We start from the raw sequence: 24,407 nt of genomic DNA, 5'->3' as shown, positions 1-24,407 counted from the left end.
TTGTACTAATCAGTGTACGGTGTAGATTAGGAGAGGCTAGACAGTATTGGTAAATTCCCCTAAGCTTAAAATAGTGCTGGGTATGTAGTTAGACTGAAGCAGCAGCAGCGTTGGAACAGGCTTTAAAGCATTGTCTGGGAGCTCATAAGAATGACGATGGAGATCAGGAGAAAATCAACTAGATCTTTGTCCAAGATTAATTTTATCACACAAGGCAAAGGATGAAAGTTAAGGATGTGTGAAAGCAGGACTGTCTCAGCTGCAGAGCAAGCTGCTCTGTCCATGTCTGCAGATGGTAGACAGGGGATGCAAAAGGGGAAGAGAGTGAACAATAGGGCCTTTCTCTTAATGTTAGGAAATGCTCCCTGGAAACACGACCGGTGCATACAGGTAGGCTCAGATATTTGTAGGGAGTCTATCTTTCCCTCCTTTCTCAGAGAGTAAACATTATAACTGCAAGTCTGTGTGTTCTTTAATTGCAATTTATGTATGTGTCTGTGTGTATATATTGGTTTGTTTTAGAGACCCCTTTTTTTCTGGGAAGCTAGTATACTATACAAACCGGCATGAAGGGCACCCTGTGGGGGGCCAGTGGGAGAGTTGACTGAGGAAGACTGAGCTAGGAGCTGGGAGGTTGTGCTGGGACCTGCCCCCTCCCAGGTTGTAATCCAGCCACCCATCACTGTTGGGTGAGCAGATGATAATGCACTGTGAAGTTTTCACACAATTCACCTTTCCCTTTGTCTGGTCTATGGACAAAGACAGAAAACTTTTTCCCAGCACTTTGCTGAATTTACTCTTTGGCATTAAAGTACAGGTAACGATTATGCAAATATAATTTGTGAAAAAAAGTATGTATTTCCATATAACAGTGATTTCAGTTTGAGGCCTCCTGATACACTTCGCTCAGTGCTTAAACACCAGTCATGTACATAACCTCTCATTCACCATTTGTGCTACAGCCACATAGCTCATGTGGCTCACTGTGACTTATTTAATATACTTCTTTAAGTTAACGTTAAGGCAACTCACTTCTTTCCCTGGCTTCATCCTGGTACATAAGATCTCTAAAAACATGACTTCGATGATCTCACTGTATTATTCTCTAATATATGTTAAAATAAATATGTAACCATTAAGATGGAAAGTGGTCATCCATATCCCACCTTAGAATTATTTTGTGTACCACTTGTGGAATGCATACCACCGTTTGGAATCCACAAACTGGCTTTTAATTTTGACTGACTTCCATCCTTCCTCTTAATTTAAGTACACAAACTCAAGTTCCTTTTGTCCACTCAACTAGAATTGGGTTCAGATATTGTCAGTGGGCTGTGGACACTTGCCGTTCATGTCAGTTTCCTGCTGCGCCCTTTCAGTTCATAGTGACACCTCTCCTGGTTTGATGCCACCTTACCTTTCTTCAGGTTCTTGCCACAGAGCAGATGCCCGGTTGGAGGGATGTGCTGTGAGGGCACACATGCACCCATAGGCACCTGCACATGCGCCCTCCCACATACCTCACCTCTACCTTCACACTTGCCCTGCGATCGTTTTCAGAACCTCATTTCTTTTGATAAGTCTGTCCACCTGATCTCTTTTGAGTCCAGTCATTCTCCTTTTTCTCTTCATTGATGCACTTGCAAGTTAATGTTTATTTGGCATTCCATTTGTCAGTACTCTTTCCAGTTTCCCAGTTGAAATGCTTAATGGGGCTGAGGCTTCCAGAATAGCTCACTTAGGTATTTCCCTCCAAGAGACTCCAGGTGTTGTTGGCAGCATACATTTTTCTCCCAACCTCTCTGCAGTGTCCTTATTCTGTGCGGAAGTTGGAGCCCATTGTTTCCTCTTAGAGGTGAATCTTGGCCTCGAATTGTCATTTGCCTCTTTCTTCCTGGAGAAGCAGCTCTTCAGGCTCAGGCCTCTGCCTTTGCACCTGTACTTCAGGCTCATGGTCTGGGATATTAGATGATGCTCATAGATGTGTTTCTTATTATCCAGAAGGGGTTTTTCCTTCAGTGTAAGTAGACCAGGTGTGTGTCCAGGTCCCTGCCTGCGACTCTCTCTCTTTAATCTATGGGTATTAGTATAGTCTTCTCTAGGTGGTTTTTTGTTTTGTTTTGTTTTCCTTTTCCTAAACGTAAAGCTGTCATCTATTCTCAGGATGAAGAGCTTGATGGTTTCTCATGCTCTGTGCTGGGCAGGGACTTAGATCAGTTATAAGACAGCAAGTGGCTCCTCATATCATAGGCAATGTGTGATGGAAATGGGGCTAGGAGTGAAATGGGACCAGCCTCTGAAATTAAAACTTTGTGGACAAAAGGAAAGGGAATGATGGGGAAATGCAGGATTTAGAAAGCATCATAGCAACAAATACAAACCATCCGGAAACCACTGAATATTTTAGTGAAGAAGGAACTAGATATCAAAGTTATCTGTAGACAGTCAAGGAATGTTTTCTGAAAGGAGTTTTGAGAAAGATACAAAATGATGTGAAGATCCCATTCTGGTCCAATAGACAGGAAAGGTGGTCTGTGATGGGAGAGTCTCTCTGTGCGTAGCAGGGGGTAGCTGTTGTCTGTAGAACTGCGGAGAGAACTGTAGAAAGGTAATTTAGCCAAACTGAACCTGGAAGACATTTTCCCTAGAAATTGATTTTTTGCTTGTCTGTGTTTAATATCTATGACTATATAACTTACCAGGTGGTTTCTTGTGTTGGACGTTGTGCACCACAACATCCCAATTAATCTTTAAAATTATATGACACAGGTACTGTCCCTATTTTGCAGTTGAAAGGAAATAAAATTTACATTAAATAGTGTACACTCAGGATTACACAGCAACAATGTAGATTTGAATCCTGTCATTCTACCTCAAAGTGACACTGTTAACCAATCGTTATTTTGCTGTCAAATTGTGGGATGGTTCGACAGGAGATGCGTTCCATTAGGGTTAGCTGTTGTGACCTAGTCTGCACACTCATCCTTATCTCCAAGGGAAAGTGTTTCCAGTTCCACTTAAGAACCTGGAGTTCAAAGTTTCATTAAGCTGGGCGTCTGCCCGTAAAATGCTGAGGGGCTGGGGTGGAAGTACAAATGGATACATTCGGTAAAGAACTTTCAGGCCAAACTAAATTTGAACCTCGCCTAATAATAACAATAAAAATAAAAATAATTATAGCTCTACTTATGAGCCTGCAAACCTCATTGTCTCGTGTCATCCCCACAATTAATAATCCTGTGAGGTAGGTTCTTATATCCAAATTTTACAGACAAGTAAACTGAGGTCGAGATGTTAAGCAGTTACACTGTTAGCAAATGGCAGAGAAGGGGTTTGTACCTAGGTAGTCTTCCTTCCCTATACTTTGTCATCTCCAAAAGAGTGCCTTTGTCAGTTCTTGAGCTACCAAAGTGAAAACCTTGCTAGCCTGAGTTACAGAAGCAATGAAAGCCATCTGTTCCAGCTTCCAGGGCTACATGGGGGCAGCTGAACCATACTGAATGGGTTCCTCAACATGCGTCCTGGCAGGCTGCAGCCACATGACAGTCTCCCCTCCAAATCTAGCACCAACTACACAGAGAGCGATACGTGTTGAACGGTAGCTTTAATATACTCGGCCAAGCCACTCAGGCTCATTTGCAATCACCTTCGAACAGATGGAACGAGGTTTTTCAACTGTGCTGCCAAATGAATGGCAGCAAAGGAGATTACTGTTTAATCTCCAAGTTTCCACACAGATACATCATCCAGCAGAGACTGTACTGGTACATCTAGGTGAAAGGTACTGACACACAAGCTGTACTTTTTCTGGACAACTGTAGAAGGGGGAGCCAGAAGGATTGAAGGGAGCCAGCAACAAGGTCTTGTACCTTATAGATTTCTTCCAAGAGGTTGCAAGGTGGCACTTAGGATTTATTCTGTCCCAAATTTTTAGCATTTATACCAAGATGTTGAAATGCGTTTCTTGGAACGGAGGTTCATAGACTTGAGTGTGCATTCGAATCTTGTAGGGAGCTTGTTAAAAATACAGATGCTTGGTCTCCTACCAAGGATATTCTGAGTCAGGAGGTCTTGGCTGGGGCTCAAGCATCTATATATTTAAAGCACCCTAGTGATGCCAATGCTAACTCAATTTAGAGAAGTACTGGCTTGGGAAGGTGGGGACAGTCAGGGTGGCTTGTCTTCTGTCATTAGCAGGACATCTCTTTGAATCACTGTTGGGGTTTGGAGCACTCTGGCATGGTGGATGAAAACAGAGGCTCTGCAGTCAGACTGAGACTGAGCTGTTTTAATGTCATCTCTATCACCTACCACTCTGAGACCTGGAATATGTTACTTTCCTTTTCTGAGCCTCCGTTTTCTCATCTGTAAAATCTATCACTAGTAATAGCTTCCTTGGAGGATAATTGCCATGATTAAGTGAGCCAGTATATATAAAGTACTTGACGCTGGGCCTAGACCATAGTAAGCACCTAATAAATGTTAGCTACAATTATGATGATTATCATCAGGCTATAGTTTTACCTTACAACTGACTAAGGAAATATACGCCTCTTTGGAGCCTGCAGATGCAAAGGGGAGGCCCATATGTGAGGGAAATGCAGAGTCCCCCCGGCCCCTGAAAGAGCCTGTTTGATGCTTGAGTGCAAAAACATCAGCAGCCTAGGACATGTTGTACAGTGTCGGTGGAAGTGGGGGTGGGGGCAGGAGGGGATTCTTGGGCCTTGTTTTACATGGATCATGTTAACTAGCTGCTGAGATTATAGCTCTGAATGATTTTTTTAGTTCTGTTAATTCATCCTGGACCCTCTCCCAGACAGGCCCAGTGAGAGGTTGAGAATTCAGCTTATGTATTTCTCATGTGTGTCTTCCTTGTTGAAACATGACTGGGAATTCATACTATTCAAAGGCTTACGTAATGCCTTTCTCTGAGCAGTCAAAGCTGTAGCATGTGCCCTTTCTCAGGTTGCCTTTGCAGATCCCGGGTGCCCTGGGCACACCTGTTTGCTTTGGAAGATGACATGTTTATTCACATGGATTCCTATTGTCACACGGGCTGCAGAAGGTGTGTAATGTGTTTCTTGGGTCAATTATGTGTAATTACTACACGTGACTGAAAACCATGTTGATAATATGGCCATTAAAAAATGATGCTGTGGAAAGCTCGTGGCAGGAAAAAAGTTCCAGCTAGACCCATTAAATGAAAACAAGCACATTCTAGACGCATGCTTTTGGCACTATCACCAAGTGAACAAAGCAGATACCATTAAGTATGATGTGAGTCTGCTTTGTTAAAAGCATGACACACGTCTCTCTGTGTGTGTGTATATGTATATATTCCTCTGTGTAGCAGAACAATTGGACTTTTACACACCAAAATGAATACAGCTGGAGGGTGGCCCATGCAGGATATTTGTGTGCAGATGCAAATGCTTTTCTATACTTTCTAAGTTGGAGAGAAATGCATATTTCTTATATATTCACTTGTTTTTAAGTTATTAAAAACAAAACTCCCTAATCATACCTTTCATGTACTATCTCAAACCCATTTTGCAGTGAGTCGTGGTATAAAAGTAAGTAAACGTGTAGTTTCCTTCTTTCTAATGAGCAAGAATATAAGCCATCAGTACGTGGACTCCCTCAGATCCCAGTCAACTGTAGATTAACAGGAAAGCAACTTTTCCTGAAAGCAAGTTCTCACGTAGAAAAGAGGGCTGTCTTGTGAGTAATAGAGTGTCCATTTAACTCTGATCATTCAACCCCCTATTCAACATTCATCAGAGGCCCATTCCTCCCTTGTGGTTTCTGAAATGGTGTTTTAGGGCCAGTCTTTCTCATTGTGCCTCCATGTCTCTTTCCTGTGAATCAGTGCAATCCCAGGCCAGCCACAGTGACTTCCCCATTCTCTCACGAAATTCAGTTTTATTGGCATTTTTTCCCTTTGCAAACAAAAGGGTTATTACAGGTGATATAGGGAAAGAGTCAGTCTGTCCACCCAGAACCATAATCAGAAGTCGTTTTGCTGAAGATCATCTGTCAAAGTTTTAATATCATCTTTCATGTACTATGATCAAAACAATGGATTGACTCTACTTTTCACTTTTTTTTTTTTTTTTTTTGAGACAGAGTCTTGCTCTGTTGCCCAGGCTGTGGAGTGCAGTGGGGCGATCTTGGCTCACTGCAACCTTTGCCTCCTGGGTTCAAGTGATTCTCCTGCTTCAGCCTCCCAAGTAGCTGGGACTACAGGTGCCCGCCACCACACCTGGCTAATTTTTGTACTTTTAGTAGACATGGGGTTTCTCCATATTGGCCAGGCTGGTCTCGAACTCCTGACCTTGTGATCCGCCTGTCTCAGCCTCCCAAAGTGGTGGGATTATAGGTGTGAGTCACCGCGCCCAGCCTACTTTTCAACTCAATGTGTAGAGTCTGTCATCACCCAAACTCCTTTTTAAGATTTTTTTTTAAAAATTGCCCAAACTGTTTTTATATACCCAAACTTATTACACAGACTGCTTTCTAAGATTATTTTTATCATAGGGACTGAGGCTGCTGGGTCAGCCTGAAATGAGACCACCTCAGATTTTAGTGTGGCTTGGCATGTCACTATTATCAGGAGCAAGAGCTACAGGGGGTAAAAATTGCTTTGGAAAATCTGATTCTAAACTTCCCATGTACTTGGGTATTTCCCAGAGATGGTAAACTCAGAAATTGCTGTACACTCATCATTTTTTATTGCAAAATTCATTAAGCTGCCGTGCTATTATCATCCCATCTTGTCAAGATGATACATTACAGACTTCATTGCAAAACTTTAACAAGCAGGAGAAAGTACACCTCTCTCCTGACCACAGCACAGGAAAGCCTCTGGGTATTTTGTGTTTGCCTTCCTATTTTTTTATATAAATCTCCTTGTCTTTGTAAAACTTCGCGCTGTCTGGTAACTCCCTTTTCTTCTTGTTTGATCATGTGGAGAGTCCGTTCCCTCCTTTTGGCTCTATGAGGCATCCTGAGAGGCTGTTAAAGAACAGTCCTCTTGCCTCTTCTTTTTGCCCTTTACTCTTAGGCACCATGGAAAGTTGGGATATTAGCCTGTATTCTGACAGAGTCCCATGCATGGTGGGAAACCTCCCGCAAATGTTTCATATTTACCCTCCAGCTCTGTGTATTCAGTGAGCCAGACCTGTTCGGGCCTGCCAAGACGTGTGAATTTGGCTTGGCTCTGTGAGTGCTTTCCTGGCCTCGCCTCTGGGTTCTGTGATAAACAGAGCTCCTGCCTCCCGTGTGTGATGGGGTTGCCATTAGAGTGGGTCGGAGTCACTTGGTAAATATGGAAAGTGAAGTCGCTCAGCTCCCAGATTTCCATGGCAACCCCCAGAACAAGTACAATATCACCAAAATTATTCTGCGGCTTTCCTTTTTTAGTTGCAGTGATTTGGTTGCATACTCATGTTTTTCCGTTCCTGATTTGTACAAAAAACAAAAACTCTGCCCACTGTCATCAGTACTTTGGTTTCAAGGACATTCATGGTCCCTGTCTAAAGCACCTGAAAAATTCAGTCACACAAAACTACCTCTTTCTGTTACAGCAGCATAAATTTTTGACTGTGTATTATTCCCTTATATTTAATATTTATCTTATAACCATTCACGGAGCCTTAGTGTCAGTGACCCGTGGGCGAGGCACCAGGAATGGATGGCTAATGTTGACCTCACCAGCCACATTAATGGATGCCGTGTGGCCAGACAGCATGTCCCTGCCCTCAGGTAGTTTGCATCCTTAAGGACCAAGTTCACATCCAGTTTGTCACTCCTTATAGAACGTATGTTTGTGAAAGCACTGCCAATGCATGCTTACCATTATTTGGGGATTTATTTTATCATTTTCTTGTTGCTGGGGTCTTGTTTTCTGTGACTGATACAAAGACAGATTCTTGTTGACAAACATGTTTGAGGTGGGCAAGCATTCTCACTGACTTCAACCAGTTTAGGCATACTTCTGAGTTGTGGGCATTCTTTCCTTTTTGTCATGGTCCTCTATGATCTTGTTGACTTGACTCATAACTAGCTGTTTTTCTTTTGAAGCCCACTAGCCTATAATTTTTTTCCTTCAGCAACATAATTGCCATCAGTCCTTCTTATACCTTCTATGAGGATACCAGAGCTGGATTGAATCATCAGTGACTCAGGGAAGTCTAGCTATGTTATTTGAAGGATTTGCTTAATTTTTATTTTTATTTTTTAAAGTGTCTTCTAGGCTGCCTGTTCTTGTGCGCTTCTGTCAGGAGCAGTACTCATTTGCCTAGCTGATGAAAAATGCTCCTATTTTGAGTGACATTACTGAATATTATTATTATTATTATTATTATTTAAAGGAGGCAGAATCTTGCTCTGTCACCTAGGCTGGTGTGCTGTGTCACCATCATACCTCACCACAGCCTTGAACTCCCAGGCTGAAGCAATTCTCCTGCCTCAGCCTCCCAAGTACGTGGGACCACAGGTGTGTACCACCAGGCCTGGCTAATTTTTCACTTTTTTTTTGTAGAGATGGGGGTCTCACTATGTTTACCAGGTTGATTTCAAAATCTTGGCCTCAAGTGATCCTCCCACCTTGGCCTCTGAAGGCGATGGGATTGCAGGCATGAACCGCCATGCTTGGCTCATTTTCTCCTTATTTCCTAATTGACTCCAAATGCTTTAAAATTTGTCTTGGTATAGTTTGCTATAACCACTAAAACATTTGACTGGCCATTGATCTTATTCTCCACCCTTTCCCTGGAATAATCCTCACCTGCCTACTCACCCTCAGTAAAGATTGTCAGCCTTTCAGCTTAGATCCTCTACCTAGATGTTCTCAGTCTCATGATGTATTGTCTACAGATGACGAGACCTTTCTTCTACAAAATTGTAGTCGTTTTATAGTCAGGCAGTGCCAGGTTTCTGGGTTTTCTTGTCATTTGTCCCAGCAAGGGATACCAATAAAGAGTTGGCCTCTTAGGATGCATATTTGGCCCTCTTGGCTGTAAAACTATGAAGCCTTATGATACATTTTTATACCCTCCTTTACTAATGGATAGTAAGGGAGAAAAATAATCTCCTGCTAACATTTTAGAAAGACGAATATACTTTTAGCAAGATACTGTTTTTAGTTTGTAGAATGATAATCCTCTCCTGGAAAAGTAAATATAATCACAGGAGAAATGTGAGCGATAGTTACGCTCTTCTGTTTCCTGAGAATTCTGTCACGCAAACTTGGCCCTTTAAGCTTCTCAAAATCAAGTTAATAAAACTGTTCCTCTGTCCTGTCCTGTGAAGCAGTAAATGTCTCCAGTTGAAGCCCGGGGAACCGTCCTCACTCTCTTTCTTTATATGGTAGTCTCGAGCTCCTCACGGTCTTTTGGGCATCTTTGTATGCGTGTTTTGTAAAAAGGAAAATCTTACTGATACTGCTTCATACTGATAAATGGCACATCCAATCTCTCAGTGATCCCCTTATTATGTAATCTTAGTGTTGTTTTTCTTTCTGGTAGGAAGTTCCCATTTACAGGCCCTGTTAGTCCTCCTACATCTTGGCTCAGTGTAACTCTTTTGGCTTCTCTTTGTTGTCGTTTTTGTTCAAAAATGAAGCTCTTAAAATATGAACAGTTCTAAATCTCAGACATCAGTTCAATCTACTTTTTCCAAATCTACTTTGAGTTCAGTAGTCAGGAGGTAGCCTTATAGGGTTTTTCTCTCTCCTGTGGGGCTTTATGCAGGGCATTAAGGATTTGCTAAGATATCAGGGTATTGGGGTGAGTGTGTATGTATTTAGTGTGAGGCTTACTGTAAAATCACTTCATAAGCATACTTTATTTTTACAGACATGACTCGTGCAAAAGGAAAAGTATTTTTATGACACATCATCCTCTTAGTTGCCTAAAGAGACCTGAGTTCAAATGTTGCCCTTTAAATTATCATACCAGTGACTCTAGACTATCCTGTGAGGGACAAATTGTAACATACCCCTGACTCACTGCAAAAAGGTCCAGGATTAGCCTAGATATTATGTTTAAGTGAATTAATTGCCAGAAGTATCAGTTGATTTTAGTATGTTATATCTGTAATCAATAGAGGACAAGAATCACATTCCACATCTATAATATTTTGCCACAGCAATGATGGGTGCCTGTACCATTTAGCTAAATTATCTCCAAAAATTGTGTTTTCCATTCATGATTCCAAGTTTTTAAAGATGGGAAGAACATAAAGTTCTGTTCTTTGAGCGGTATTCTGAAGTTTACAAGATACATTCCTGCCTGTGATCCCACTTGATCCTCATGACAGTTCCACAAGCTGTGAAAGGCAGTTCTTGTTCTCCCCATTTTATAGATTGTTAACCAGGAATCCAAGATCAAGTAGAAATTGCCGGAGGTCACATAGCCAGTCAGGGCTTGAAGAGAACTCAGCTTTTCTGTCTCTTGGCTTGGCAATATTCTCCAAGCGTGAATATGACTGCTGGGACTATGGACTCAGGTATTTTGTTGTTGTTTATAGGCAAACCATTCTGCAGCCCAGTACAGAGTGATTTATCAAAGAATTCACTTGAAGTTAAACACCAAGTACATGGAGCTAGAGGCAACCCGAAAGACATGTCTGAGAAAGGGTCAGGAATTTAGACTGTTGGAGTCATAAGGACATTGGTGGCTGAATAGTAGATCTTCTCTGGTGAGGCTCTATGGAATTGGAGGTGGGACATGGCCTGATGAATTAGAGCAATATTAGAGACAGGAGTTTTAGAATGAAAGGTGAGTGTCACAGAAGCCAAGGGGATCTGGGTGAATGTGAGGGGGTCTATGAAGGCTTTTCTCTAGTCTGGCAATCTGCCAGTCAAAAGAAGATGCAATTTATGGTGCCATGGTAGGGCCACTTTTAGAAAAAATCCTGGCTTATATTAAAGGGGAGATATATCCTGTTACAACGAGGAAGGGGGTTTGCTTTAAAATTTCGAGTCACCTGTTCCCCCTTGACTCTTCCTTTCCCACTTTTAATTCTTAACCTTTTCTATGTTGTTTCTTAAGCTTCCCTGGGATCACAGATCTTGATCCAGTCTTATTCTTTATAAATGTTTGTGCATGTAGCAATAGACTGTCGCTATGCAATAATAGTAATATGGGACTTGTGACTTTTTCCCCCCAGAGGAACAAAGGAACAGCATCATCAACTCCAGTTTGGAATCTGTCTCATCAAATCCAAACAGCATCCTTAATTCCAGCAGCAGCTTACAGCCCAACATGAACTCCAGTGACCCAGACCTGGCTGTGGTCAAACCCACCCGGCCCAACTCACTGTAAGTATGATGTCCAGCTGCCTACCCCACAAGGACTTTGGTCAGCCATTCCACCTAGAATTTGCTATCTGGCTCCATCTGACTTCGGACCATTGTCCCCTGAACATTATTTAAACCTCCTCCCTAAACTGGGAGCTCAGCTGGCTTGTTGTGGGTTTTTCAAGCATCATCATCTCAGAGGGAGTCGTTATTCTTAACATACTGCTTCTTAGCCTTGGTGATTTTTGATTTACCGTCCTGCTGAGATGGCTTTGGTGATAGCTATTGCCTGTGCTGGCTGCTGGGCATGAAAAGCAATTTCTGTAAGTTTTACAAACATCCAGGGGCTGTAGCAGCTCTGTGGCCGAGTTTGTTTCACTCATCCATGTTGTCTCGGTTTCCCTCCCCACTGACTATGTTGGAAATGTTCAGTGCCGCCTCCGTGTCCGTTTCCATAAGGAAGAGGCTCCAGGAGCCCTTTGTGTCTTCACATCCTCAAACCTTAGCATGACTATGACTTCTTAACAGATACTATTAAAGAGAAGAACCCTTTTTGCTTTATTTTTGGGCATTGAGCACCCATAGTCAGGACAATTAGTTTGGGGGCTGGTTGTCTAGCCCTCCACAGAAACTAGATCTACTCTGCTAGGATCAGACAGTTCTCCCTCATGGTTTCAACCCACATTGCTTCGCATGCTTCTTTAGACCATCCCATAAATCTTGTCAACTAGCGCCTTTGCAGAAAGAATGTGAGGCCATGACCAGAACAGTTGGACTCTCAGGCTACAGTTATGTAAGACTCAGGAAAAACAGAGATGATTTTGCCTTTCTCTAAGTGAAAATAGATTGAGGTTCAGCCACAGACTGTCTTCAGGGCGGTTGTTTCACATGGGGAGACACTAGCAAGGCGGTGAGATGCTAGGATGTCAGTAACCTTTTACTGCTCCTCCGCATGCCATAGTTTCATGGCAGTACCCTGTCATTCAATCGCTATGAGATATTTACAAATCTGCAAAATGAGTCTGATAATGCCTTAGAAGACACTAAGGGCTATTAAATACTTGGGAGGAGAGATGACTCCAAAATGGACGTAAGAGGTACATAATAAAAATGTTACTATACTGTGGGATGAAATCGTAAACTGAGAATATCAGGTCTTTTTAGTTGTTGGCAGCTTTAAATCATACTGATGTTCAGGAAGTTTAATTATTTGCCCGTTGAGTGGTAAATCGCATGTTCCTTCACCAAGAAGTGGACCAGTGCCTCAGGACCTCAAAATAATTGAATTTGTTCAGCTTATGGGCAGTGAGTCTCTTCTGGTTCTCCATGGCTGGGCTTGCCTAGGGAGCCTCCCTGCCTTGAGGTTTGGCCTTCTTAGGTGCTCCTATACCCGCTTTCCTGGACTTTAGGGAGATTCTATTTTCTTTACTTTTTTTTTCTTCAGTTGGTTTAATTTTCTGTACCTAGCAGTTGCTAAAGTTATTTCTTGCTGTGTATGAGCAAGGTTGAATTTCTAGCCCAAGTTGCTTAACATCCCCTGATTTTAGCCAGCCGCTACCAGTGAGTGGTCTGTAATTTTTTTTTTTTTTTCAGTGGCTGGTAGCTGTGAGCCCCTGAGTCACTGCTGAGTACAGTGTGTACAAAGAGGTTGCTTAAGCAGCTAAGTGGAAAAGGGGGGTGTGTCTTTTAAACAGGTCCTGAGGAGAAGGCTTGGGATTTTTTATTTTTTAGGTGTCTAGATACGATTTTTTTTTTTTTTTTTTTCCATAACATCCTAGGAATCGCTCTGCCTACTTCACACCACCCAGAGGGACTGTTCCCTGCCTGGTACAGATCTGGGGGGCTTTTCTAGGGAAGGGAGGGTGATAACAGGAATGGTTCTACTTGTTTGTCTCTGGAGGAGGATTAGAAAAGGAAGTGTGGGTGTGCCTCCAACAAGACCACTGTCCTTCCAAGCCGAGTGAGTCGCTGATCGATACCTTTGAGTCTTGAGGTCAGGGAAGGTTGTTCCCCGAGGTAGAAGCAGTACCCGCACCAGCACTGATACCAGCGTCTGCCATGGCCCTGAGTGAGAGCCATGCCAAAGTCCCCCATAAGCTCTGCAGGCAGGCTCACAGCCACTTCTCAAACCCAAGGCAGTGAGGTGATTTTCCTGGGTTCCTGTCTCCCTGGTATTTTCTGCCTGGGATTTGCTGGTGTGGATCATGCATGGCTGTTAGGCAGTCCTAACAAATGGACCCACAGTACTTTCCCTGAGCAAATTGATTCTGAGAAATCTGTCGGCACACAGATGTGCCATGGTAACAATCACTTGAGACCACTTGGGTCTCAGCCCCTGGTGTGGACCCTTTTGTTCCCGCCATCATTGTTCGGTTGGAAGTGTCCAGAGCTCCTCCAGTGGGAACACTTAATGATGCAGATGAAAATGAGGAACATAGGTGAGCTGGGAGGATTACCATTAGCTTGACTATTAAATAGGCATGAGGTACGGAACCAGCCACCATGAAGCTATCTGTTCTTTTTATTTCACTCCTTTATTTCACTATTTTTTGTAATGACTGGGATATCATTATGACCAGATAGAAAAATAGCGAAAGAAACATGTTTATAACTCATAATACAGTGGTACCTCTGATGATACATTTTGCAGTATTATTAATCTTCCCTAATTCTCCAAGGATATCAGGGCGCTCTTATTTACATGAATGTAATGCTAAATCAGACATCAAAATTAGAGATGCCATCATTCTACCTGTGCCAGGGCAAGGCTGCTGGGTTTAAATCTTTGGCAGGTCCTCAGCTTGACTCCTGAAGTAGCCATCTCTCCTGAAGAACAAAGGACAATTGGTAAGTCAGGACCAAAGTCCAGCTAGTCTGAAATTGTTAACAACTGTGGCTGAACCTATTTTATGCCCAGACCCATGCATGCCAAGCTACCTGGGGCAAACCAGAAAAAGAGGGTTCCTGTCTTCCCCAAGAGTTCACAGTCTAGCTAAGGAAGAAAGGCAGTGGCATATGGCAGTGCTAATAGGGACTTACAAGTCATAGTGTGTTTAGATTTCAGCCACTATTACCTGAGTATCTGCTGAGTGCACACACCAGGTCGAAGTAGTGGGAAAGGTCTGGTAGATGGAGTGTGAGGTGGGCATTAGGAAAAACTTAGGTGGATGGATGAAGAGCATTCCAGGTAAGAGGGAGGAAGGAGGCAGAGATTATCTAGAATGGATAAATGCATTCTGCAGACATGTATATTAGGGGAGAGGGGAGCTGTAATTCCTCCGGTACCACTACTACCAAAAAAAAAGACTTGAATGAACCTTTAAAATCAGGAGACTTCACATAAAATTCAGATTTCATGCTGGAACAATTGGACATCCACATGCACAAAAATGAATCCAGATACAGACATCATACCTTTCACAGAAACTAATTCCAAATGGACCATAGGTCTAAATGTAAAATGCAAAACTGTAAAACTTCTAGAAGATAACAGGAGAAAACCTAGGTGGCCTTGGATATAATTATGACTTACTAGATACAACATTCAAAGTATAATCTGTGAGATAAAAGCTTGTTAAGTTGGACTTTGTTTAAACTAAAAACTTCTGCTCTGTGAAAGACACTCAAGAGAATGAAAAGACAAGCCACACACTAGGAGAAAATATTTGCAAAACACGTATCTGATAAAGGATCAGTATCCAAAATATACAAAGAACTTTTAAAATTCAATAATAGGTAAACAAAGAACCCAATTAAAATATGAGCAAAAAATATGAACAGATACCTAATCAAAAAGGACATACAGGTATCAAGTAAGCATAAAAAATATGATTCACTTCTTATGTCTTCAGGGAAATACAAATAAAAACAACAGTGAGATACCACTACACACCTATGAGAATGGCCAAAATTCCAGAACACTGACAACATCGGATGCTGGCAAGGATGTGGAGCAGTGGGAACTCTCACTCATTGCTGGTGGGAATACAAAGTGATACAGCCATTTTTGGAAGACAGTTTGGTGGTTTTTCACAAAACCAAACATATTCTAAGCATACAATCCAGCAATCATGCTCTTTGGTATTCACCCAAATGAGTTGAAATTTATGTCTACACAAAAACCTGCACATGGATTTTGTTAGTAGCTTTATTTATAATTGCCAAAACTTGGGAAGCAACCAAGATGTCTATCAGCACATGAAAATGGATAAACAAACTATGGTGCACGCAGACAATGCTATAGTATTCAATGATTTTTAAAAATGAACTCTCCAGCCATGAAAAGACATGGGGGAACTTTTAATGCGTATTGCTAAGTAAAAGAAGTCAGCCTGGCAGGGCGCAGTGGCTCACACCTGTAATCCCAGCACTTTGGGAGGCCAAGGCAGGCAGATCACTTGAGGTCAGGAGTTTGAGACCAGCCTGGACAACATGGTGAAACCCCATCTCTACTAAAAATGCAAAAAAAAAAAAAAAAAAATTAGCTGGGCGTGGTGGTGTGGGCCTGTAGTCCCAGGCTCAGGAGGCTGAGGCAGGAGAATGGGTTGAACCTGGGAGGCAGAGGTTGCGGTGAGCTGAGATCACGCCACCACACTCCAGCCTGGGCTACAGAGCAAGACTCCATCTCAAAAAAACAAGAAATCAATCTGAGAAGACTACAATATGATATAATACCAACTATATGGCTTTCCGGAAAATGCAAAATTACGGAATCAATAAAAAGATCAATGGTCGCCAGGGATTCTGGGGAGAGGAACAGGGATGAATATTTGGAGCACAGGGCATTGTTTTCACGGTGAGACTATTCTGTGTGATGCTCAAATGGGATATACACAAGACATTATGCATTTGTCAAAACCCATAGAACACAAAGACTGAATGCTAATGTAAACTATGGCCTTTAAGTTAATAATAATGAACCAATATAAATATTGGTTCATGAGTTGTAACCAGTGTATTGCGTTAATGCAAGATGTTAATAATTAAGGAAACTCAGAATGTAGAAATAGAGAGGGTATGTGTAAAACTTTCATGCAATTTTTCTGTAAACCCAAAACTGCTCTAAAAAATAGAGTCTATTAATATATCTTTTTAAATCCAGATTTCCAGCTTCTTTTGAAATTTCAGAAGAGGTGGCTATACTAAACCTGTGTGGAACTTGGGAGCAGATGATGCTCTCTGGTCTCTATTATCTCGCAGCTGGCCTGCTTCACTTTTATACCTAATGCCTGTAGGCCCATAGTCAATTAAAAATGGCCACAGAATCTTTGGAATCCCTCCCATTAAGAGCTAGAGCCCTTGAATCTAGGCTGGCCTTTACCCTTTGACTTATTTTGGCCAATAGAATGTGGAGGAAGTGACATCATGTGCCTTCCCGAGCCCAGGCCACAATGCCTCACAGCTTTCTCTCTCATCCTCTTGGAACCCAGTCACCATGTGAAGAAGCCTGTTGTAGCCTCCTTAAAGATGACAGATTACGGGAGAGAGAAGCCCAGCTATCTCTCTCAGCCCAGCTCAGTATCAGGACCACCAACCAGTTGAATGCAGCTCACCTGGGTGAATCAGGCAAGACCAGCCAAAAGCTTCCCAGACAACCTACAGGTTCATGATAAATATCACATTGTGGTTGTGGGAACCCAGTGAGTTTAGGGTGGTTTCATATGCAGTGATAGTAAACTGATACAAGGCCTGTGAGTTTGTGACCTTGGAGTCATAGGCAGCTGTCTTGGGATGGGGCTGAGCTGTCTGCATGCATAGAAAGGTATGGAAGGGTCTCACTATAGCATAGTGCAGCATGGAGACTGGCCTCTCAGTTTTCAGAATCTTCTTGGAAAGAAAACAACTCGTAACTGAGATTCTAAGAAATTTAAGAAACAAAATGTATGGCTAATGGCAGAGGCAAACAAGAAAGGTGGCTCAAACATTGGAATGGAAAGCAGGAAACCCTAGGTTTTAGTTCTGGCATCAACATTGCCTGGCTGATGATACCAGTCCCTGGACCTGAGCGTGCCCACCACCACCACCTTCCACTCTCTGGTGGAGGAAGTGGGGCTTATCTACCTCCAAGGGTGAGGGTCGTTCAATGGGTGCTTACCGAGGGCTGCAGAAACAAATCATCCTCTCCTTCCACGATGACCAGTGGGGCATCATGCCAACTCCCTTCTGGGAGAGAGTGATTTTAAAGGAGGAAGTAAACAAATGCTGAGAAAGAAGTCAGGGGACGCCCCACCAGGGACATAACATGCTGCAGTAATTTCCCCAAATTAGAAACGACTAGGTGAATGCCCTCTTTAGACCACAAAGATTGAAAGATTGAAAGAAAACTAGGAAGGCTGGGATGATTAGCGCAATGATGGAACCCAACCTTGGAGTTCTCTCTGCCTAAGTGGTCCCCACCCCTAAAAAATAACTAACTGCTCAGTAGCCTCATAAATAAAACTAATTTTTTCTCGTCCTTCCCCCTTAACACACCCTCTCATGCATTTCCAAGTTATTTCTGGTGACCTAAAAGACACGCATGCCAAACGCCTGCAGATTCTGCCAGAGTCAACCTTCCTCTCCTGTCTCAGTGGCCAGAGAACAGTCCCTGGAATTCAAAGGATAAACAAGGCCTGCGTCCAGACAGAGTTGTTTCTCTGAAACATTGCTGGCTTCTGAGTTTGATTCAGCTGCTCTCTGATGAAATTCAGGGAAAACTTGCTTTCAGAGATATCTCTCAGATTTTACGTATCTTCAGCTTAGCTGGTCAGCATTCATTCCACAAATATCAATTGAACTCCTACCGTGGGCCTGGTGGTGTTCTGAGTGCTGAAGGTACAGTGATTTAAAAATATTAAGAAAAAAAAAAGAGTTTCTGCTTTCATGGATTTTATATTCTAGTGGAGACAGGAGATAAATCAGTGTTTAACACAGTATATCACACAGTATATTGAGAAGTCCCAGGGAGAAAGCTAATGGAGAATCAAGGAGATAGGGATTTGAAGGGGAAGGAGGCAAGTGACGTTAGCTCTCTGTACCTCAATTTTCTCATCTGTAAAATAGTGTGATCATAACTTCCTCAAATAAAGTGGCATGAAAATTAAGTAAGATCGTCTTTTATTTACATATTTTAGTACTGTGTATGGCAATTATTAGTATTATTTTGGAGGGCTACCCCTACACACTATCCTTACATTTTCTCCAGTCCCTCAGCCATGGTATGTATTTTTCCTGTGCAGAGAAATGTCCCCGGCTGTCCCACTCACCTTCCCCCACCAGCCTCCTACCTTGAATCTGAGACTGGAGCTATAACTCAGTCCAGGCTGTAAGTTATCATTGAAGAGGAGGAAGGAACTTCTGCTGTAGAGGCAAGTGTTACCCCTCCTTAAAGCAAGACCAGCTAGGGTAGACACGCCACGCCCTGTTCCTGGAAGATTTGGAAACCTCTAAATCCCACAGGGTACCTGTTAAGTTGTGTGCATAGCTATTATTTATTGAGACCAAATGCATGGCAAAATGAATAATATGCATTAGACAAGTGATAATTAATGACATCTTTTTTTAAAAAAGGCAATTTTACCATCCCCATGCTATTTTATGCCAAAGGGTTACACCCAAACAGGCAGCTATGATTTTACTAGAATTGTCTCTATTTGTCATCCTTTGGAATGTGGGGCTTTGAAAGAGGAAGTTTTCCTCTGTGGCTGGATCAGCTTTTTGTGGGGAAGGATATTTCCTTTTAGATTGAGGATTCTGTTTCTCACCCACCTCCAGGCAGAAAAGGTCTCTTCAGACCGGTTTGCCTGAAAACTCGGTGACATTCCTCACCTTTGGAAATAACCTGAACGCCTCATTGTTCTCAAGAGGATTCATTTGCCTCTCCTTGCTCCCCACAGTGCCCTTGGTGATTCCAGCTTACTTACTCGTTCATTGTTGTTTCTTAGACATGCCAGATACCCTCCCTCTGTCACCTCAGGCTCCTGGGCTGTGGAAGCCACAGCTCCGCCCCGTAACTAGGCCACGTTCCCTTGACATTTTCAGTTTGTTACTGGTGTGACCCATTTTCTGAGTGGCTTCATGTCCGCTTTTCCCTTTCCCTAAGCAAGATCTCACTCATTAATCAGGAGCCCAGCTGGGCTTCCCTTGGTTGAGGGTGGAGATTCCTGCCTCCATCCAATTTTTATTAGATAAATGGGTTTGGTTATTAGTGGTGGTTCTTCTTTTTTAAAATATAAAAATTGCTTGAGACAGCCCTCACACTTGGTGAGCCAGCAGGATTTCTTTCCCAAGCACCAGGGACCCTTTGGTGACACTTGGATCACTACGGCCTGTCAGCAGAGGGGGTATGGGAGGAGGTAGGGGCAGGGCGCTGTCTGAATGCCTAGCCACATCCCTGTTTTCCAGCAGAGTGGAAATCACAAATGGAAAAATGTTTTCCTTTACACATATTGTTCTGTTCTTTTCTCCTGTACAAGCTAAAATCATAGAAAGGGTCTGTATTTTTTCTTTAAACTTATAAATCTTGCTAAATAACCTAAAACAGTTTCCAAAAATTGCCCCGATGTACAGTACATGCTTAAAGTCTTGGGGTTTAATTAAAGGTATGAATGACTGAATTTGATTTTGAATTTAGCTGCCCTCGTATGCCTTATGACACTGTATTTTATTTGTGTAAGTTTAGGCATTTTAAATCTCAAATTTTTGGTAGACTATATGGGAAGGAAATACGCTTAAGATTTTGCATGGCTTTTCAGCATTGTTATGCCTGTGAGGGAACTTTGAAGGAACTCTAAAGTGTTATTTTTCTTATTTAGGATTAGAATTGTTTCTACCTCTGTGTATTTAATCTGAGGGATCTTATTCATAGATTCAGATTCTAAATTGGGTAAATTAAAAGTACATTAGAGTTCAAGTACTGCTTTTGAAACCTTTTTTAGTCAATCTGGAAAGCAGATGCTTACTTAGCTAGGAAAGCATTCCTAGTTGGAAACAGCCTTAGAATCTTGTTTTTAACTCCTTCTCTGCATTAGCGATCTGGAGAGCCATGCAGGATCTACCGTAGGCTTCATTTGGTCTCTATTACACTGGTCTTCCAAGGCAGACTCTTAGTTCCTGTGCACTGGTTCTCGGAGTGTGGTCCTGGGACCAGCATCATTGGCGTTACCTGGGAGCCTGTTAGATCTACAGAATCTCAGGCCCCACCCCAGACCTACAGGATCAGCATATTCTAGAAGGAAGGCCCTGTAATCTGTGTTTTACCAAACCCTGCAGATGATTCTGATACATGCTCAAGTCTGAGAGCCATAGTGCATAGTGATCTAGTGCGTTAAGCTCATGGACTTCCACCAGAATAAAATCAGGACTTACCTCAGTGTAGAGCTCTCAGGGCCAAGCCTGTGTCATCACCAGCACCCTCTGATTGTCTGTGCAGTGATGACAGCACTGGGGCTTAACTGAGCTCTGCCTGTGGCCTTTGGGATCAGTCACAGCTTATACGGCTGAAGAGGGATGGGTTTGCTTTTCACAGGAACCTATTAGCTCACCAGTGCTGCACTTTCAATCTCCCCCAAAAAACCTGGTCAGCTGCTTCGCAAATGCGTGCCTGTTGGTTACAAATCAAGACAGGGTGGATGCATCAATTAAGCCAGTAGATATTTTTATTGTTTATCTATGGTGTGTGTAACATGAAAAGATCAAGATGCTGGTATTGATAGAAAAATAGCTCCCAGGCTATGTGATACTGAAGGTGATGGATGAGCATCAACGTGGACAGATTACAGATGTCTAAATCAGCATTTCCCAGACTGGTACAGGAAGGGAAGGGGGCAAGAGCTGCATTGGACTAAGTTCAACAGATTCTTTTTTTTCTTTTTTTCTCGAGACGGAGTCTCACTCTCTCATCCAGGCTGGAGGTCAGTGGTGTGATCTCAGCCCACTGCAACCTCCACATCCTGGGTTCAAGCAGTTCTCCCACCTCAGCCTCCCAAGTAGCTCTGACTACAGGTGCACACCACCATATCCAGCTAATTTTTGTATGTTTTGGTAGAGACAGGGTTTCACCATGTTAGCCAGGCTGGTCTTGAACTCCTGACCTCAAGTGATCCACCTGCCTCAGCCTCCCAAAGTGCTGGGACTATAGGCATGAGCCACCATGCCTGGCCAGATCAACCAATTATTGACTAGAGAACTTCTGGGCCTTTAATATGTCCATCATGAAAGGACATCTGTTATGGTACATTTCCTAAATACATTGACCATAGTACATGATTTCTACAGCACTTCTCTTAAGCCTCTTGAAACAGCATTCCATGGTTTAGAAAATGCTATTCTAAATCAACACTCTACTTTTGAGGGCGGAAATGTATTTCTCATAATGGATGGCATTATTATGGTAAAGATCCTTCCAGAGAACAGAGATTTTGTTTATATGTAAGTGTATGGCCACAAATAACTTTCTGAAGACTGAAATGGGTTATAGGTTTATATCATGTGAAAAGCATTGGTAAGCTTGAGAATCTGGGGCAGAGCAAAGCCTCTGTGGCCTGATTGTGGATCTACCAGGGTCAAGCCTCAGCTCTGCCATTTCCTAACTGTGTAAACTTGGGAAAGTTATTTGCTATCTCTGAGCTAAACCTCTTCGGTGAAATGGTAATAATAATAATAATAATACCTACTTTTAAGGTTATAAGATAATGCCTTCCTCATACTTAGTAAATGGCCTCGTTCAGAGTATCAGTCAATAAAACCAATCAATAAAAATTGGTTTCTACTATTGTTTTTATTCCTTCTTATTATTTGCTCTCACACTGCCCCCACTACCAATGAACAAACCCCTAGTATTGATTTCTTCCCATGATGGCAGCAGATGGACACTCAATATTTATTTTTGTTTATTTGTTTGATCCTGATGTAACATAAAGCAACACAGATTAAAAGCATTGATATAATTTTAAAAATGAATTAAAATACCCCAAATTAAATTAACTATAAATAATAAAATACACTGAAATCAATAGAAGTGCTCCTCTTCCAAGACAGGCATCAAAGAGCGTTGGTAAAAGCCCCCTGCCCTATTGTTCCTCCGTTGGGTGGAGCCAACTGGAAACTACACTAATTAGACTAGAAACCAATTGCAATCTCAACTTTCCACTAGGGAAGAATTTAGCCTTAGGAATTCCTTTCCAGCCTAGGACTGTGTGTTGATTTGACTGTCATTATGGCACAAAGGAAAAGAACTTCTGAAAAAATAATTATCTGGAAATGTAGCATCTTAGTCGTTCACTGCCTTTGCACTATCAAATTCTCTTCTAGTGTCTATCACCTTCCTTCACAAGGAAGCAGTGGAGTTCTGAGACATTGCTTTAATGTTCCTTCTAATATTCTTTACAAAGTGAAGGCAGCTGGTGATGGGGCTATTCCCTGGCTGTTGTCAAAAATACCCAGAAAAGGGATAAAATAGCTGCATTACAGACTACCCTATTACCTCTTGTTGCCCTATACAGGAGAAGTCTTGTCTTCAGAGAAAACCAAGATGTTATTGTCCACAAACAAATAAAGACAAAGGTATTCATCCAAGGATGACGTATTATGATCCTAAGAAGAAACTTTGGTGCATTTGAAATAATGTAACTCAAGGAGGGTTTATTTACCAAAGAGTTGGTGCCGAGAAATCACAAGAGATAGTACAGTAAGTCAGGGCTAGCAGCTGCTGCCCAGTCACCACCCTTAGCTAAGAGGACGTGAGAGGAAAGTGGTACAGGATCCCAGAAGGATATACGAGTTGGTGCCTTGACAGGAGCAGTGACCTTTGGTCAAGGGACACAGCCAGACCTTTCAGAAATGGAATAAATGCCTTGGCCCTCTCCTTCCCCCGCTAGTCTAAAGAGCTCCCCATTGGTGAACCCAACAGGAAGCCAGAGATTGCAAAAGCCCTGTTGAAGAAATCCGTGCTGGTTAGATCCCAGAGAAGAGATCAGGGTTAAGATTGTGTCTGGAGAGGCAAATGAATGATGTCCAAAGAGTGGAAACAGCAGGAATAGCTATCAATAAAGGACGGCCTAAATAAATGGTAGAGTTGAGTACTATCCAGTACAACAGAGGAATTAGGTAGTTCTGTATGTGCTGGTCTAGAGCTACCTTCAAAGTCACATTAAGGGGGAAAAAGAGGTGTAGGACAGTGTGCAGCTGTGACTGTCAGTCCAGACGGCACGTTAGCACCACCTGGGGAGCCTAAAATAAAAAATACCAACACCTAGGCCCCTTCCCTGGAGCCTCAGAGTTAATTGATCTGATGTAGGGTCTAAGTTGTGGTGTGTTTCTTAAGCCTCCCAAGTGATTTTGATATGCAGCTAGATTTGAAAACCATCAGTGTACATTATATGATAGTATTTTATATAAGAATCCAGGGATATAGACACACATGGGTAGGTGTAATATCTGTAATATTTCTGGGAAGATACAGGGGAATAAATCCGTGTGGTTTTCCCTGAAGGAGGCAGATGGGATGGTGATCTGTGGCAGAAGGAACACTGACTTTTCATTTTAACACTACCCTCTTGTAGTGTGGGATTATTTTTTTTAACATGTGCATGCATTGACTGTTTAGCTTCAAAAACTCAGAAATACGTTTGCTTAGTTTTGAAATGACCATCCATTCATTCTCTTAAAGCTTTGGAACACATCTTTGTGAGAAAAAATTTTTCTTTTTTTTCTTTTTTTTTTTTTTTTGAGACGGAGTCTTGCTCTGTCGCCCAGGCTGGAGTGCAGTGGCGCTATCTCGGCTCACTGCAAGCTCTGTCTCCTGGGTTCACGCCACTCTCCTGCCTCAGCCTCCTGAATAGCTGGGACTATAGGCACCTACCACCATGCCTGGCTAATTTTTTCTATTTTTAGTACAGACAGCGTTTCACCATGTTAGCCAGGATGGTCTCGATCTCCTGACCTCGTGATCCGCCTGCCTCGGCCTCCCAAAGTGCTGGGATTACAGGCATGAGCCACCACACCTGGCCAAGATTTTTCTTTTTAACTTTAAAATTTTTTGTATTACCTCAATAGCTAGGAATGTAAATGAGATGCTATTTGACAGAAGAGTAAGGTCTTTACTGAGAAGTTGTTGCTTTGGGTGTGT

General features: G+C 42.4%; 1 protein-coding gene and 1 long non-coding RNA gene across 9 annotated transcripts in view; one reads left to right on the top strand and one right to left on the bottom strand.

Moving 5' to 3' along the window:
• ARHGAP26 (Rho GTPase activating protein 26) overlaps positions 1–24,407 on the top strand; it is a 466,949-nt gene that overhangs the window by 367,540 nt on the left and 75,002 nt on the right. For all 8 annotated transcript variants that reach the window (XM_050794915.1, XM_050794913.1, XM_050794910.1 and 5 more), the window contains exon 20: positions 11,173–11,323. In XM_050794915.1, coding sequence (XP_050650872.1) covers positions 11,173–11,323 — 151 coding nt within the window. The remainder of the gene's footprint in view (positions 1–11,172; positions 11,324–24,407) is intronic.
• LOC126957270 (uncharacterized) lies at positions 2,530–18,642 on the bottom strand. The gene is made up of 3 exons (XR_007726708.1): positions 18,568–18,642; positions 14,055–14,128; positions 2,530–2,598 (listed from the first exon to the last, which is right to left on the bottom strand). It is a non-coding gene; the product is annotated as an uncharacterized LOC126957270 (long non-coding RNA).

Source organism: Macaca thibetana, chromosome 6 (genome assembly GCF_024542745.1).
Source record: "Macaca thibetana thibetana isolate TM-01 chromosome 6, ASM2454274v1, whole genome shotgun sequence".
Classification (NCBI taxonomy): Eukaryota; Metazoa; Chordata; class Mammalia; order Primates; family Cercopithecidae; genus Macaca; species Macaca thibetana.
Note: the sequence above shows the minus strand (reverse complement) of the source record. Positions and strands in the feature narration are given on the sequence as shown.